Source organism: Micropterus dolomieu, linkage group LG03 (assembly GCF_021292245.1).
Source record: "Micropterus dolomieu isolate WLL.071019.BEF.003 ecotype Adirondacks linkage group LG03, ASM2129224v1, whole genome shotgun sequence".
Lineage (NCBI taxonomy): Eukaryota > Metazoa > Chordata > Actinopteri > Centrarchiformes > Centrarchidae > Micropterus > Micropterus dolomieu.
This window is the reverse complement of record NC_060152.1, coordinates 12581341-12599429: the sequence shown is the minus strand read 5'-3', so window position 1 is coordinate 12599429 and position 18089 is coordinate 12581341. Positions and strand designations below refer to the sequence as shown.

The 18089-nt window shown below is 43.7% G+C and overlaps 1 protein-coding gene across 3 annotated transcripts in view; it reads left to right on the top strand.

Moving 5' to 3' along the window:
• Window positions 1-18089, top strand: part of si:ch73-22o12.1 (nectin-2) — an 81505-nt gene that overhangs the window by 31262 nt on the left and 32154 nt on the right. For 2 of the 3 annotated variants that reach the window (XM_046044770.1, XM_046044769.1), the window contains exons 3-6: window positions 125-374; window positions 2598-2891; window positions 3038-3155; window positions 3813-3961. In XM_046044770.1, coding sequence (XP_045900726.1) covers window positions 125-374; window positions 2598-2891; window positions 3038-3155; window positions 3813-3961 — 811 coding nt within the window. Of the gene's footprint in view, window positions 1-124; window positions 375-2597; window positions 2892-3037; window positions 3156-3812; window positions 3962-11383; window positions 16483-18089 lie in introns of those variants that run through there. The other variant, XM_046044768.1, reaches the window with a different exon arrangement.

The window sequence follows — 18089 nt, the reverse complement described above, 5'->3', positions numbered from 1 at the left end:
GCAAAATGTGAATGTCTTAAAATGCTCCCGTGTTGCTTATCAATGCCATGATAAATGAGGCCTGTTGTTTTTCTCAGTCACTGTGCGCATCCTAACCACTGACCCTGTATATCCTCGGCCACAGGTCACGTGGATCTACGAGCCGAAGGATGGAGAAAGGATCAACATCGCTGTGTTTCACCCCAACTTTGATCCCAACTACCCCGACTCACCAGTGAAGGGCAGAGTCACCTTCACACCCAGTCCCCCAAACCTGGCCAGTCCCTCAATCCAGATAAGCGGAGTTAGGATGACCGATGAGGGAAAGTACATCTGCGAGTATGCTACCTACCCCAGTGGCAACGAGCAAGGCATAACATACCTGGTCATGCTGGGTAGGTCACTCTGTATATGTATACTATGTATAATGTCTATATACAGATAGGTGACAAATTATAGGTCATACTGAGCAAATGAGTTTAGAAACAGCAAATTCAGATGCTTTCACACTGTGCATGAGGGGACATGAAATGGTTTGATGTAAAATGTGAATACGGCCTTTATAGGCTCAGCCTAAATGAACACCTATGGGATATTTTGGACTGACATTTAAGGCAGCAACCAGGAGATCCACTGATATTTAACACACATAAGAGTAATATTACTCCAACAAAGGACAAAGGCTATGTTTCAGTCTCAAGCTTTCAGTTTTACTTTAAAACTATTGTTGGAAGCAGGTAGAGATACCCAGAAAGCTAATAAATATAAAAGCTTGAGTCCATAACAGTGCCTGCATGTTACACAGTGCTATGAACCATTATTATGGAAAAAGAATATCTTTTGGAAGAATGTTTAGTTTATTTTACTTTATGTGATAGAGAATATTAAATCACACAGAACTACAAAGATTTCGAGGGGGCTACTATAAAGTCCAGAACCTACTGTATTTCCATAGTGGTCCGTGATGGAACAATTTCAAAGATGCAGATGTCCAGGTAACTAGGCTACAATACTAAAATCACTCCACGGTAAACATCCAAAACAGAAAATTACAAACAAATTATAACTAACTTTCACTTTCAAGTTTCCATCAGCCGAAATCTCATGTTCTGTTGATAACTGTGGTTGCTACATATTTTCTAATGCAACATGGTAACTCATTCCAATTTCTGGCACCATTACCCGTGTTGGTATTAAAGCTAGGGTAGGCATTTTATTTGAGATGCATTTTTGTTATATTTGTTGACATTATGTCTGCCTGCCTGCACGCACTCTGCCCCATGCACCCATTGCGCCTGAAAAGAAAGGCCTGCAGTTTAGGGGGTTGGATTTTTTCGGTTGTATACAAAGTCTAGCTGTCTCTTGCTAGTTTCTCCAACATTGCCTCCCCCAGCTTTAAAAGTCTTTAGCCTGTTGATATAAATATTATGCACCACACTGGGTTGTAGGTTTGCCTCTGAAGGACTTGCAACAGTGTTAAATGCTACCTGTAAAATTTATATATTAAGAAAATTACCATTATTTAAGCCCAAATTGGATCTCTGTTAGGTACAGAGGAATCAAACCCAATACAGCCCTGTTCTGAAAGATCTGTAGTTTGTTGAAGAGTTTTTCCCTATACTTTCATGCCATGAACGAAATGAGTAGGACAGGATTTTATTTTAGAGAATTGGCCAACTGTCAAAAAACTCTTTTTCGGTGTTCCATGGTGTTTGTCACTCCAGTAGAGTTTCTAGGGACTTGTTGAATCTGTGCCAAGGGCATTGAAGCATTTATTTGTTGTTTTTTTTCCTTAAATTTGTTATCTATCTGTCAACTCTACCTTGCTTACTATATATATAAATGCAAAGTACTCTCCGCCTACCTCTCTTTCTCCCTCACTCAAAGGTAGCACGCAGGTTAAAAGCATGTCCAGCTAGCCTTAATTGCTATTAAAAGTGGTATTGTAAGATCAATTGTGTTCTTGTTAATGCAATGGAACCATTGGTCTAACCTTGGCCCAGTGCCTTTGCTACGCTCACTTCACTCTTGAATGCATCATACCTCCCTGCCTCCCCTCGGGCACTCTATTGATCTGGCTGCTTGTCATGCCTGCTGTCAGCTCCTGTCCTCCTCGCTCTCCTGATCCCATACCAGTATCAGAGAAGGCAATTGAGGAGTGAGGTAGAGTCGAGAGGGTGGGGGACGACAGAGTTCATGTAGTGATTTAGAATTTGTGTATGGAAGTGCAGTGGACCAGTCAGGGAAATAGTTAATCAGTTGCTGGTGATGGGGATAGAGAGGGAATGCATTAAAGAAATGGAGGGAAAGTGAAAGAAGATTTAGGGTTTGGATGTGTTTGCGCTGGTGCTTGTAATTGTTTATCAATGTAGGCCCTGGAGAGAAAAAAGACAGAGGAGAGAGGGTGAGCGGGGGGACAGATGATATTTGGAGATGGAGGTTTTGAATTTTGTCAGGCTGGTGACTCAAATTGTTTATCAATAATGGTTCACATTATTTTATCCCTCAGCTGTCTTATTTCCATTTTATCTATTTCTACATCCTTTAATCTTATCTCTGCCCACTCTGTGTCTCTTCCTCTCTCCATCCTCGCATCACTTCGTCCATCCGTCCATCAGCTAAGCCTCAGAACTCAGCCTCCATCGTAACAGTGGAAGCAGGCACTAATCCAGTTGTTGTGGCACGCTGCGATTCTATGGATGGCCGCCCCGCTGCCCAGATCTCCTGGGTGACCACAGCCAATGGCAATGCGACAACAGTGTCTAAACCGGGTGCCAACAACACTGTGACAGTGAGCAGCGAGTACATTATGGTTCCCACAGCAGCAGACAACGGGAAAGACATCAGCTGTGTGGTGGTGCACAGGACACAGGACAAAGCAGAGAGCTTCCCACTGAAGCTAGCCATTCAATGTAAGACACCTATCACTTATTATTCCCTGAATTTCTTTGCTGTTCACACTCTAACATGATTGCAACCTTTCAAACATTGGAGTGATTAAGTGAAGTCATTGCTATTTTTTCTCTTCCCTTCTGACATCCATCTGTCCTTCCCCCAGACGCCCCTCAGGTGACAATAGTGGGTTATGACAATAATTGGTACTTGGGTCGTACAAATGTAGTACTCACCTGCCAGGCTAACGGAAACCCCATTCCGATCTCTGCCCAATGGAAGACGTAAGTATCAGCACATTCAGCATCTCTTTTGTGTCGTAGTCTCTTGCTCGGTCTCTCTTTCCCAACATCTTGTGCTTTCTCTTTCTCTCTCATTTTCCCTTCCTTGCCCTTCTTTCCCAGCCCCACAGAGCTGTAATCAGTGCTTTTATTATTGCCACTACAGCCCTGTGCACTGATTATGGAGATAGCCGTGTAATAATTCTCATCATGGACTTGCGATTTAACCCTCACATAATGAGAAACACAATATAACTCTCTCTCTCATTTTTTCTGTATTATCTATTAATATAACTGTGACAAAATTAGAAAAGTCTGGAACTTTAAACTGGGAGAGATGAGATTTTGGGCCTGGATCCAGCAGTTTTGATTTTTCTCCTGTCTCCATTTTATTTTCCTCCACTATGTGATAATGGATTGCCTTTTGAGGAAAGAGGAAACTGATTAGTTTTACAATCAGTTTCCTCTTTCCTCAAAAGGCACTGCCGATCAAGATTAGTGGAATTTGATGACATTGCACAATACAGCACATTTCTGTAAATGTACATCTGTCTCAGTGCTCTCATTGTGCCCAGAGTCAAACCAACCACAATCAAATCTTTTTTTTTTCCTTTTTTGGCCTTCTCCCTTTCTCATGCTGATATGCTCATGTCCCTGCAGTATGTCTGGAGAGATGCCAGACACGGTGCAGATCACAGGCAACGAGCTGAAGGTACTGAAAGTGGATGATGCCGTCAACACCACTTTTGTCTGTGAGGTCAATAACCGCATTGGGACCGGCAGGGACCAGGTCACAGCCATGGTCAGAGGTGAGTTAAAGGACACAAACAAGCACACACTGCAACACATGTACACAAAAAGTACAAATACATAGCATGTGCGTAAGCATTTCTCAAGATGTAGGTCAGATAACACTTAAAAGCATACTTTAACCTGCTTGGAGTACAACATGTTGGGTGTTTGTCACAAGAAACAAGTAACAGGAGTGATATTTTTATGCACCTCTCTGTGATATGATGAATTAACTTTAGAATTGTTCCTGTCATTACAAATCCACCCATCTGCTGCTCTAAGTAGGTTAAAACCAAGACGAAGTGTAATTTGTTACAAATGTCCTAAAACACTGATAAATTGTACACAGCAAATGAGTCAGTAAAGCAGTGAACATTTCAGAAGTGAAATGAAAAACCCATTTGTGGCTCACTTGGGTCTCATTCATCATCTAGACCTTCCATGGCTCGTATATGAAAACATTTATATCCTGTGAACTGATGAACTAGAACCAAGTGCACTTTTGTCACACATGCTACATTTCCTGGTGTACTGTACTCTCATGTCTTCCCCAGGGATGCATATTTTACCTGTTCATGTTACATGAACACAAACATACACCACATACACACGTACCTTTTTGCTGAGGACTGTCTTGGGTGTGTAGTGTAGGGCTAGAGGGTCCCGCTGCTCTGTCCATGGTGTGTATGTATGTGACTGTTTAGACTGTGTATGTGCATGCACTTTTGCGTTCTCCCCTTCAGCTTTTCATCTCTCTCTTTCTCTGTGTCAAATTAAGAATGCACGCTACTTTTCTATGTCTCCTTGCATGCACTCAATAACACTGTATTATCAAAGTTTCTATGCCTCAGCAATACCCAAGGCCGGTCTACCCGCCTTGTACATCACATGGAATTTAAAGTGGTGTTTCACAAGGTTTTTAACGGTAGCTCACATTGAGTGGTGCACTTTGACGATATGGTCCTTCTCACTGATATTTTTTCTTTTCTTCTATTTTCCTAAAATGAGAGAGCAGTTCGCCCTTCTAATTTCATGATCACAAAAGCGACTGAGTAGCTTCTCAGCGGTACCCTTGGCCATCAGTAATGACAGGAGACTAAAGCAAAGCAAATGAGCAGTGTTCATTAGAGTCAGTGTCTTGAAGATAAGGCGGCAATCACTAAAAGTGATACATTTGTCTCGCAGTGACAGTGTTGACTTTGAATTGAAGTGGATTGTGTGTTTCCTTGGGTTTAGCTGATACACTGTGTCTGTCTGTGTATATATGTGTGTTTGCTGGTTCATATTTGTTATATGTATATATTCAGGTGCATGCATTTTTCTGTGTGTTATATAGCTTGTTGTACCGTCTCAGGTCTCGGAGATCCACCATCCAGAACGTGCCAATTAGGATGGAAAACAGTCCACACTTCCATTCATCCATGTTCCTCAATAGTTTTAGCTGCCCCTGTCAACAGCGTTCGTTCCTGCATTTCACCTCATGCAAAATACATCCTCCTCCACTCTTCTGTCACATGCCTGCACTTTACCTGAAGTTATTTACTGCTGACATGGGGATAAACCTGGCCCGTAATGGGGAAACAGTGCATTTCTCTAGTGGCTACATTTTAAGAGCAACCCAGCTACTTCATGCCCTCGTTTTCTTTCTCTTTTTATGTCCTCTTGCTCATTCTCTCCTTATTTCATTTTTTTTTTTCTCTCTCAGCCCCCATCTTTCAAGTCCCTTGGCTCCTTATGGTGCCACAGCATGCGTCACCACTTCTCTGGGGCCACTCTGCACCACTGCATAGTAGTGTAACTGGCTCCTGTAGCACTAAGGATGTCACCATCTCCTGCTGTGTCTTACAAGCAGCGAGCAATGAAGATACAAAGATCCAGGGAGCAGAGGGAGAAAGATGGAGGCTGCTGCTTTTAGACTAAAAAGCCAGGGAACGTGCACCAGGATAACTCAGTGCCAGCATGCAATCCTCACACTAAGATTGTGAGAGAGCAAAGGCATGAGGGAAGGAGGGAGAGAGCGTATGCTGACGGCATTTAAAACTCCCATGGGAATCTTGTGCCACTGCATCCTATCTCCTCTGCTATTGGCCTCCACTATCTTTCAGCATAGCATGTGTGTCTGTCTCCAAGCCTCTCAGAGCGGATCAGTCACCCTTTGCTGCTTCAGCTTCTGGCTGCTTCTCTCCTCATTCCACCATCCGTCCCTTTCTCACTCTGTCTTTTATCCTACATTTCCACTCCTATTCTTCATCCCACTTTTCTCCTTATTTTCCCTCCTCCTTTTTCTTTCTGGTCTCTACCAGTGTTGAACTTCCCACAGTTTCCTTGTCCTGTCATCTCCCTCCTCCATCTCATCTTGCTCTCTTGCGGCCGACCACCTCCTCCCTCCTTCCCACTCCTCTCTTACTCACTGTCAGAAGAGGAGGAGGATAAGATGTGTGCTAAATTTGCCAGCAGTTAAGAGGTGACTGAGGCAACCAGCAAGTGTCATAATGAAGGAGGTTTGTAGATGGCAGAGAAATGGCAGGAAAGAAAGAAAGAAAGAGATGAGTCAGTATTGGTTGAAGTGAAATGAAAGAGTGAATGATGGTAGAAACAGACCGAGAGAAAGATGTGGAATGACTCCAGATGGGGATGCGACGCAGACCTGTGGAGGCTAATGTGAATGTGTGTAGACAAACAGGGCTAAGAGGGGCCGACAGGCGTGAAATGGCCAGCACCTGCTACATAGCAGGTCCCCCGCTCCTCTCTACCCCACAGCTGCATGACACACAGACACACGCATAAAAGCTACACACTAGTGTGTGTCTATGTGAGTGTTTACCCGTGTCCTCTACCCTCAGCCTTGTCTTGTCCTGTGCTCCTGGAGGCAGAGAGAGGGATGGATGTCCTCTCTTCTCCTTGCCTCTCCTCCTCTCATCTTCGATCCTGCCGCTTAGTCAGACACGCAAACGTATCCTTCCCTGCTCTCCCCTCCTCTTTCTTTCGATTTCTCTCTCCCTCGCTATCTGTTTCGCTGCAGTTTGCTCTTTCCATTGCATCTCTCATCCTCTCAGTTAGCATATGCTCTCTCCTCCTCATCCTTATCTCCCAGGTTGTCTTTCAGCCTCCGCGAGTCTCCCTGCTAAGAGAAGAGTCTTCTGCCCCCAGCCTTTTCTCTCTCTCCTGCTCATGCTATCTCCCTCTCTCTCAAAAGCTTAACTCTTAAATACCAGTAGCTCTTCCTTAATCACAGCTTAGTAGTCTCCATCCCTCTATCCATCCCTCCATTCCAGGCTTCTCTCTCGGGGGTTCTTGTGTGGCTAACCCAGATTCTCCATCTTCCGTCTTGTTTTTCCCCCATCGTTCCTTATAGGGGTTGCTCTCCTGAACCTCAAAAAGTGAAATGTCCCGAATTCAATCCCCCCATGTTCTGAGGGCCTTCTCAGTTCAACGTAAAAAGATTTCCTCTACATTCATACAATCTCTCCCATTTTCAGATTCATCTAAGGAGACAGTTCAAGGGCAAGGGACTGCCATTTTCCTCCACTGAGTGTGTGTGTGTGCCTGCCTGCCTGCCTGCCTGCCTGCCTGTATCTGTCTCTGTCTGTCAGTGTGTGTCTCTGGCCATGCGAAAACAGCCAGAGAACAGGTCTGATGGAGCCAAGTCTCCCTCCAGCCTGCCACTGGCCCCCTGCCCACCCCTCATTAGCACACACTCTCTCTCTCTCTCACACTCTCACCCCCCCCCCTACACACACACACACACACACAGCTCTATTCGATAAGTTAGCATGCAGACAGAGACTACTACTAAGCTATGCTCTAGGTGCAGCCCAGTCCAGCATCAGACCTCTGACGACCATAATGGTGTGTGTGTGTGTGTGTGTGTGTGTGTGTGTGTGTGTGTGTGTGAAACCGTGCATGTTTTTGGGAAGCTGCAGTAGACAGTACTTCCGCTCCATCTCCTTCATTACTTGCGGTCACTTGGAGCTTACGGTCATGCTGGACGTGACTTCATAAGAAGCATGCTGTTTTTTGGCTTCCACAGTGTGTGTGTGCGCGTGCGTTTGGGGAGGAGAGGGTGGGGGGTGCAGTTACTGTATTTATGAATTTGTCTGTTTTCTAAATTTTTTTTCTCTCCTTGTTATCCACACAGCATGCATATTGCAGTTTGTCTGCTGGTTGATCCAACAGCATGTGTTTAGAAGATGTCCTCTCACCCCCTAAATGAATTCCACTGGTGCTTTGTTAGGATGTGTCTGACTCTGTAGTGGGCCTGTACTGGGAGCCTGGGGTGGCTCCTTTACATCTACTTCTTGAGTCTTTCAAGTATTGTCTCCAGAAGGGTAGAATAAAACATGAATCATCATCCACAAAAAGGCTTACCAGCATAGACTTTGAGAGAGATACTTAAGAACTGGCTTGAGCAACGCATTAAAAATAATTGGATGAGTGGAATTTAGGGAGAATTTGCATAAAATTTTACTGTAATTCCCTTTTGATGTGACTGCAATGTGTGGCAGCATCCGGCCCCAAGTTTGCACAGAGATTGATGCCACGATGCGTGTGCCAGAGCTCCTCTGAGCCCGAGGTGATAATGCATTTCTTGTGTTCCTGTTACAAGTGGACATGGAGGGCTAGCTCTCACTCTCATGTGTGTGAACAGCAATGTTTAGCACAGCTCGAGGGAGAATAGGAGGGGAGAGGGACAGTGTTGAAAGAAATTGAAAGAAAGGAAGAGAAAATATACCTACATGAAATCATTAATATTTTCCCCTAGGCATGTGTTGAAAGTGAAGCATGGAGGAGGAGAGCACAGAGAAAAGTAATGTATGACAGAAATACAAACGTAAAATGAAGAGCTGGCATGGAAATGGATTTAGAGCAGACTAAAAGAGTGTATGAAGGAGACAGCTGGTGAAGTGGAGGCAGAGACGGAGAAAAGTGGAGGAGAGGAAGAGAAGAGCGGAGCACAGGTGTAGACAGCAGTAGACGACCATTTTCTCTCTTGACAAGAATCAGTGTTACAAGAGTAATTCTGTCAGCTCTCTGTACAGTTAACAAGAGGCCCCCGACTTCTTTTGGATTTCAAATGGAAATGACAATACGAATCGGGCTGATTCGCTACTTTCAAATTTAGGCAGGGATTTCAACAGCAGCGTCTGCTGGTTAATCCTCTGCAGCGGCTGGTGAAAGCGCAGCGAGTGGAAAGGAGAGCAACAGAAAGGATGTGCAGCTTAGCTAAGGGTTCTTGATCAGTTTCAACCAGGGACTAAAATTTAAAATTAATTTTCTCAACACGACTTATTTGGTTTTATTGTGTAGCTCATGCCCTTAAACCTGAAGGAAGCTGGAAAACGTTAGTATGCTGGATAATAAAAGGACTTTGTTCCATAAAATGTTTCTGCAACAATCTGCCACCTTCAGGGATTAAAAGAGTAACATGAAAGCATTTTGTTTTATTACTTCTGGGACATCCAAATGTACAAAATTATTTAAACAGAATAAACAAATACATTAAATCAGAATAAAAATGTTTTCATACTAAATATATGATAAGCCCCAAACTGAAATGCTTTGAACCCTGTAAAGGTGGGAATAATATACATTCAGGCATCAATTTTCTCTACTAAAAGTAGGCTTGCTCATTTAAGGTCTAAAGAAGGCACGTTGTTGTAAAAACAGCTTGTGGAATAAAGCCTAAGCTGTAGATTCACCACTGAAATGCTCCTCCTTCCTATAAATGTGATTTATACTTGTAACCTTGTACATTTTTCCTTAACCAGTGTCACTTGGAAAACATTTTTATTCAAAGTGCTTCAAAGTACAGTAAATGCAAACACCATTGTAGATAGCATTGACCCTGAAATTCAGCAGTGTTAGTGCCATACTCTCTGCCCACTGAGTTATAGATGATGACCACATGGGGAAAACAGTCACATGGTTTGTGGGGAGTTGTCACGCTCCCAGAAAGCACTTAGAGCCCTGAACCCATGGCCCCGGAAACTTGCACTGTGGGGCTTTACTCGCCTGTAGTGTCTTAACTAGGCCTGTTATCAAACCTCAATACTTTTTGACTACTGACAAAAATGTGTCCATGGTACCAGGTCCTGAAACTGGCATTGAATGCTTGGTCAGATTTTTTGTGTGGTTTCCATAATTTGTATCTGATATTTCCATATCTAAATTAGAATTTTTCTGATTTCCGACTTTATTTTATTTAGGCAAAGTTCTGTATGGCTGAAAACTTAACTTAAGCATTTAAATAGGCAAATTTTAAGAAAAAGAAGAAAATGTTCTTTTGTAAAACATGTTTATATTCTTCAAAGTAAGGAATCAAGAAAAGTATTGCTTTTGGTATCAGTGGTATTGGTATTGAAAGTTATGAAAACTGAAAGTGATTTTGCCACCGTAAATGGAAACATTTCAAACAATAGCCAGACTTAATCTTAAGAGATGTTGCTATATGGCTGACAAGTTATATTTACAGTCTTCACAACCCTGATTTAGACCCCACTACTCCTCGGGAGTTTTTATACACAAACCGAAATACTGTGTATTGGATAGTGTATCCCTAGTTTTATTTATACCCTCCTTAGCCTGTGTGCACTTTACTTTAATTTAAAATTAACTTAAAATGGCTTCTTTTAATGTGTGTGTCACATGGCAGTCGTGACTAAACCAGTATTGCTAGATTAAAAAAGGACACTCGTATATGACCGGTATGCACTAAAACAGTGCCTGTGGTTTACTGGAGCCGAGAGGGGTGCTCTGTTCCGATGCTCTAAGTTCATGGCTTCCAGGAGGACTTGTCATTCCGCTGTGTCACTTTGTCACTCACTCACTCCGCCACCACCTCCTCCTTCTAATTTCCATCTTCCACTCATCCATCCATCATTATCCTCCTCCTCTGCATGGCCTCCACCTGTTCTGCCCTGCACATGCCATTCCCCATTCCTTCAGAAAGTGTGTGTGTGTGTGTGTGTGTGTGTCATACTTTTTATCCCCTACCCCCCTTGCCTTGTGATTTGTTGTAAAGCCTTGGACAGATCCTGGCCATTCAATGGCTACACAGGGATATGTGGCTGAGACATTGTTGTGGGAATGGGAGCAGCTCTGAGGGAGAGGAGGAAATGTCAATGTAGAAAGAGGCTCAGCACACGTTCACACACACAGACACACACTTGACTGTACTGACACCTCAGCACTCTTACACACTTCACTGAATACAGTTCAGACCAGCAACACGGACATCATCCAACTCCTTCTTTCTGTGTTCCCCTCTCCCTTTTTCTCAATTTTCCTTGACAATATTCTTTCTTCCTACTCCTTTTTATGCTGTCTCTATTTTCCCTCTTGCCCTCTCTCCATGTTGTACACGGCTGTCTTTTTTTCCCTTTCTCAACCATATTCCTTTCTTCCCTTTTCTCCCTCCCTGCCTCTCTTCCCTCCTACAGAGCCCTCAGTGAACCCATCCAATGCCGGCGTTGTGGCGGGAGCCGTGATTGGCTCCCTGCTGGCCCTCCTTTTGGTCGCCGCTCTCATCGCTGTTCTTGTCACCCGTAGCCGCAGGCAACAGCAGGGTTACCGTGCCAATGGCGGCAGTGACATGAAGACTCGCATATTTGGCGGCGGCAAGAAGGCCAGCAAGAACGGCACAGGTGGAGGCGCAGGCAGTGGTGGCGTTGGAGGTGGTAACAACAACGGCCCCATGTTACTTTACAACGAGAGCACATCCCACCAGGGCCTTGGTGAGAAAAACAACCACCACCAGCCGCTCACCATGGGGGGTCGGCCTGAAGTTGTTGCCACTACGCCCACTGCCCAAGATATCCTGCTAAGCAATGAATTAGATGATGCAGAAAGGAGGAAGTTTGATGAGCTGGAGGAGGAGGAGGAGAGGTATGACCACTTCACTGGAGGGGCCCCCATCCTTCAGCTTCGTCCACCGCATGACCAGGATGATATTATTGGAGATTACCTGGATGATGACATGGAGTCCCAGCGGGATGGCTCTGTCATCTCACGGACTGCTGTCTACGTATAGAGGAGGAGGAGGAGGAGGAGGGGGAAAGTAGGAGGAGAAAAAGGAGGGATGGAGGATTCCTCCCTAGGATTTTGTGGCTCCAGGGTGTCATCCCTGTCTGATAGAGAAGAAAAAATAATACCACTTTTATTTTTTGAAAATTGATTTTAAATATAGCCAATTATTAATCACAGTGCAGCCCGAGAATGGGCTGAATGAACAGGAGGAGGGTGTGGTGGGATGTTCAGATAGGAGTGTTGTTATCTGGTCCCAACAGAACTGAAAATCAAACGGAGAAAAGAAACAACCTGGCTGCCACCGCTTCTGCTCATGCTATCGCTATCACTGGGACCTTGACAAGGACTCTTGACAGACAGACTAAAAGAGAGAAACTATGTAATGTGGGAATGGGATAATGGAATCATGATACAAGCTTGGCTATAGAGAAGGCAACTCACTTGCATATTCACTCTTATCTTTACCAAAACAGTAGAAGTGTAAGAGGTTGTCAAGCAGTTACGTGTTGCCTACTATTGTCAGTCCTCCTGTGGGAAACCTTTTGTTTTGATAACATGTTGTGCTGTGACAGCTTGTGGGTAGTTAGCAGCTAGTGATGAGTTGGGAACGAAAACATTTGAAGGTATAGACAGTAACCATCAGGTAATTCAGAAAAAAAGAGCAACGTATACACTCACGTCTTACTGGCGAGTTCTCATTTCCGCTCTCTGCCTTCCTTTCAAACTTAAAAAAAAATCACTGCAAACTATCAGCAAAAGTAGACAGTCTTGAATTTACAATCTAAAAAAGAACATAAGGTCCTTTTATATGCGGCACAAATACAAGAGCAGCTGTATTTAACAAAGAAAGTTTGCAGAGAGTTTGAACTAAGTTCTTAACAAGGTATTCCCATACAAACTTTTGTACTGTGCCTGGAGGTAAGAGACGGTAAACAAGAGATGAGGGAATGAGGTGTAGCCGATCTGACAGGGTCAAGGGATGGAGAGGGGGAGATGTGGGAGGCAGGAGGACTAGAGAGGAGGAAGTCTCTTCTTTTCTATTCTTCCTCATCCCCGTCTCTTCAGAGTCCTCCTGACAGGAGGAGCTTGATTGGTAATGAGCCGTGAAGTCGTTCGCTTAGCTGGGACAAACAGATTGCCACCACTTATCGTTTATGACGTGGTGATTTCTCTCTCTCTCTCTCTCTCTCTCTCTCTCTCTCTCTCTCTCTCTCTCTCTCTCTCTCTCTCTCTCTCTCTCTCTCTCTCTTTTTCCCCCCCCCCCATCCCTCGCCCCCAGCATTTATGGGGAGTGTATGATTTATTCGGGGCAGTGTCGAGGTCACGGCCACAGAGAGCAGGGGAGTATTTTACTGCTCCTGATGTGTCAAACGCCCCACTTACTCTATTCCAGCCCCAGCCTGCCCTGACATGCCAGGACTGACTAATCCACCTAGAGTGGCCATGTTCACTCCACTGCATGGACGCTACTGCCTCCTCCCATACTTAGTACCTCGCGTCCAAAGTAGCCTATGACCACATTATGGTTAAATAGGTTTTCAATGAGATCATCTAATATTTGTTTCAATTAGCAGATGTTTTTTAATATAGTGAACAGATCAGGAGACACAAGGTTGTGTCCACAGCAAAGCTATGGGAGTCATATTGACTAACAGGCAACAAGCGGTGAACTGGCCCTTTTTATGATGCAGCTTCAGGGCTGATTGTCTCCTGACTGTTATTTTATCCTTCTAACGAGCCACTCGTGGCTACTGTACACTGCTTTCTTTGTGGCTCAGTGCGTACATTTTCATGCGTCACTATATCTATGTAGCCACTGGATGACTGTGATGGACAATCTTGGAGAGAGGCCCCACTGTAGCTCCTCTAATCATGCTTTTCCTGATCTTCTAACCAATTCCCCTCTGACCCACTGAGAAATCTGGTGAATGCGGCTCTCTATGACTGTACTGACCTCTTGTAGGGCTCAGCTAAGATCTGGGTTGCAGTTTGCTGCAGGTCATGAGGTCAAATGCTGGGTGACCCATTGCCATGGGCACGGATTATTTCGCTTGCCCCATTTCTTATCATAGCTGCTTTTAACCTTGAACTGTAGAGCTGAGAAACCGTTGCATATAGTAGAAGTATCTGTATCAGGTCAGACAGTCCTTGTTTGCCATTGTGATGGCTGTTAACCTTCAGAGAGGCGGAGAGAGACACAGGAGGCAGATGACAAAAACAGACAGCGTTTAGTGTTTGAGCACTGTCTAGCATATTGTAAGCCAGTGTGTTCAATAGGATTATCGTGTAATGGCCTTAGCTTATATATGAATGGAACACCTGTCAACCTGGGGTACAGTAAATTTACTGAACACAGCTGATTTGTCACAACCACTCAAAATAAAAATGTATTACTTACTTTTGCACTCGTGTGTGTCACAGCGACAAAAAGAAGTGAGTGAAATACTTCTTGGGGTAAAAATGGCGATACGGGACAAAAATGTTGTATGTACATTTTGGTGTGAGGTATCTGTGTACTATATATATATATATATATATATATATGTAAGCATCTTTATTTTTCTTGTGAAAATGTGGATATTTATCAAAATGTAAATATCAGATCGATGGAGCCAGTGTTGCCAGTTTTGTGGAAATAAAGAGGAAGGTCGTCTAAGCCTGAAGTTCAAATGTCTCAGAGGGCATTCAGAATGTAATTTTTAATCTAATGAATACCTTGGTGGTTTGGGTATACTGAACTGTCTGAGCAGAGTTTACTTAAAGCCTAAGAGTTGATTTGTATTGGGGATGAGGAAAAATTATATAATCTTGTATAATGTTTTTTTGTTCAAGTTAGCATTCCTTGCATTGCCACATAATAAGCACACACTATTTCTTTTTTTTTTGCACAATTGGCTTCTGACTCTCCTTGACAGGCACCCTGCAGAATGCAAAAATACCCACAATACTCATAATTTATCAGGTAGACTGTAACCACACAAGCGACTGTCTGTGTTGTGTCTGAGTCAGCTTTGTGTGTGTGTGTGTGTGTGTGTGTGTGTGTGTGTGTCAGTGCATATTTCCATGATGCTCGGACGCTTTGGGACATCTCTCACTGCCATTGGGGCTGTAACCTGAGTATCCACCCCTTTGTCACCATAGAACACTGGCAAACTGAAGATATTATTGTGCATTTCGAAGACACTCACTCGTGCACACATACTATACATATACATACGCAGAATGCAGAGAAACATTCGCCCACACACAAACACCCCTCAGTCACTCTCATTATGCTCACTCCCACAGCCAAACTGTGCAGAAGACACCTCATACCTGACAACCCTGCCATCTCCTGACATAAGCCCACACAAAAATGTGCTTGCATAGCTGCACACAAACTCACACGAAGACACTTCTTCTTTCTCCTCTTCTTGCTCAGTGGCTCTGTCAGGACATATACCATGTCCTGTTACTGTGGAAAGAGCCACAGCACGATGTGTCCCCTGCTCCACTACTTTCTGCTCCCCAAATAGTCCCACCCGTTCCCGAATCAGTGACCATGTAGAGCAGAGAAGACTACACATTCAGGGACACGCCTTTCACCCAGTGTCAGAGAAACAGTCTTTTTAGGAAACTGTTTGTCCGTTGCGCCTTTTGTTCTACATAGGAAATATAGCTTTCATAAAAATGCCACTGCTCTGACCTCCTCCCCCTCACAGATCCCTTTGAATGCTTTTAGAGAGTCGCAACTTCCTACTCCTCTCCAAAATGTTGTTTTTGACTTCTCTCACCTCCGCCACCACGACCGCCTCCACAGACACTGGCACACCGTTGCCACCCACTGAGGCACCCAAGTAAGGCTTGTCAGACAAAATGCTTTTAGAGAAATCCATGATCCTGGCCCGGGGTCTAGCACAAGGTTGGATAGTCAAAATACCCAATACTTTTCTTTTCTAGGAAGCCACATACTGTTGCTATTTCTTTGGCTCCAAACATCTGATGACTAATCAAAGCCTTAACATCTCCCATCTCACTCATACACACACAAAAAAGAGAAAACCTTCCTGTGTACATAGTATAAATATATAAATATGTAGCAGAGTAAAAGAATTACTAATTTATGGTGTCACGTTTGTGTATTTCTCAGTGACAGCAAGCATGAAGGATTTATTTTCTCCTATTACAGTTTCTCCTCTTTTCTGTTATTTTGCAGTGCTTTATAATTTATGTTTTCTGAGTGCTTTATTCTTGACTGCTGAGCTGTGATTGCTGCCAAAACTGGCAAATGTGCTTCTTCTATACAAATGAACTGTACACACAACAAAACAGTCTTATCCCAAAATGTGCTTTTTATTATTGACTGCTCTGTGTAAAAGTTGTTGGGTTTTTATTTTCTTTTTGTATTTTTAATTTCAAATTTGTTTTAGTCTTTGAAAAAAAAGCAGATTTCAAATTGTTGTCACCATTTTGTTGTGTCTTTCTATATTTTTTTCGTATTTGGTTGCTATTAAAGATTCCTTGATTTTTGAAATGTTCCGGTGTTGCTGCGTGTTGTATCTGTTTCTCCTTTTCTTCCCTCTGTCTCTTTAACACTTGGATGACTGAGGAGCCAGATGAATAGAAGTGCCAGTCATTGATTCTCACTGATTAGATTTATAGATTAATTGATCTGGATATGAAGTGGCCTCTCTGTCTCTTGTCACACATCGTTCATGCTCCAGACACACTACTCCATGTTTGTTGGGGTTTTTGTGTGTGTGTGTGTGTGTGTGTGTGTGTGTGTGTGTGTGTGTCTGTCAGTCAACAGAGGTGTGATAACAGGCTTATGGGAAACTGAGCACAGGAATAGGAGAAGCCATTTTGTGGATTGCAATTGTCCTGTACTCATGCTCCACCTCCTCCCAGTCTCTCTGATTTGTATATGTGTCCTGGTTGGCTGATGTAAACTTGCTGCCTTGGTAACAGGTATGTAGGAGATTGCTGTAGTTCTTTTAAAGGGCACGTTTTTTATCCGGTTTTTCACCTGAGAATGCGGTTAATGAAGAGTGATGATACAAAGCGCACATGCGCTCCCCCCCCCATATATATATATATATATATATATATATATATATAATATAAAAAATCATTATATTCAGTGGGGCCTCAATGCCTCTCAGGCGAATATTGTTCACACAGAGAAAAGGATAGAGGTGAGAGGAATGCTATGCTGTAGTTTCAGTGGTTTCCTGGAGGGAGGCAGTTTGTGTTTTCAGTTGGGGAATGTGCAGGCCAAGCTGAAACTCTGTGAATGGAGTGCCTCTCAAAGGCTGCATTGTTTGAACTCTGACTAAACCAAACTGGTTTGGTTAGATTTTAACAGAAGGGTATGTAGAGGGTTGTCCGTGTGTGTGTGTGCACGTTTTACGTATGAATGTTCTTGCATGGAAGGGAATGTGTGTTGATGCGTGTATGTGCACCTGCCTTATTTGGTTTACATACAAGTACCCCCTCTGTGTCCCCATCAAACGATACAATCAAGTTCTGCTGTTAGCATCCCCACGATGGTGACAGTTGGTTTATGGCAGTTATGGCAGCGTGTCCTCAATATTTGCCTGGTGCTTTGATGTCGGCATGTATCTGTGTGTCATCCAGGCTCCTTGTCACAGTTCATTTTTGTTGCAGGCTTCTTCTGTCAATGCACAGCTATTTACTGCGAGTCCAGCCCACCATCTGGCCTCTCTAATTGCTTTGGATTTGAGGCTGGCAAGATAGAGAGCACTTACACACACAGACACGCACTCGCACATGGACAGACACACTCCTTTGGTTTTCTAGCTGAATGTAAAAGACTCGAGCACAGCAGAAAGGCTTTTAAGCTGCAGCGGGTAATAACAGCTTGCGCAACACTTGCACTTTTGTCTGTGTTTGTCACAAAAAAAAAATGTACGCACCTCATGTGAAAGCGGTGACCCCCTAACACAGAACCTTGCCTATTTGAGCTCCTAGCAAATAACCTGGATCTGAAGCCAAAGTGACAGCAGTTACGCCAAGCACTACCACTGTGTTCAACATTAGCTTACAGTGATGAGACATGGTGCTGTGCCCCTGGGCACTCCTGCTAGCTGGTAGTGGCCCTGTTTATACCAGTGTGTGTGT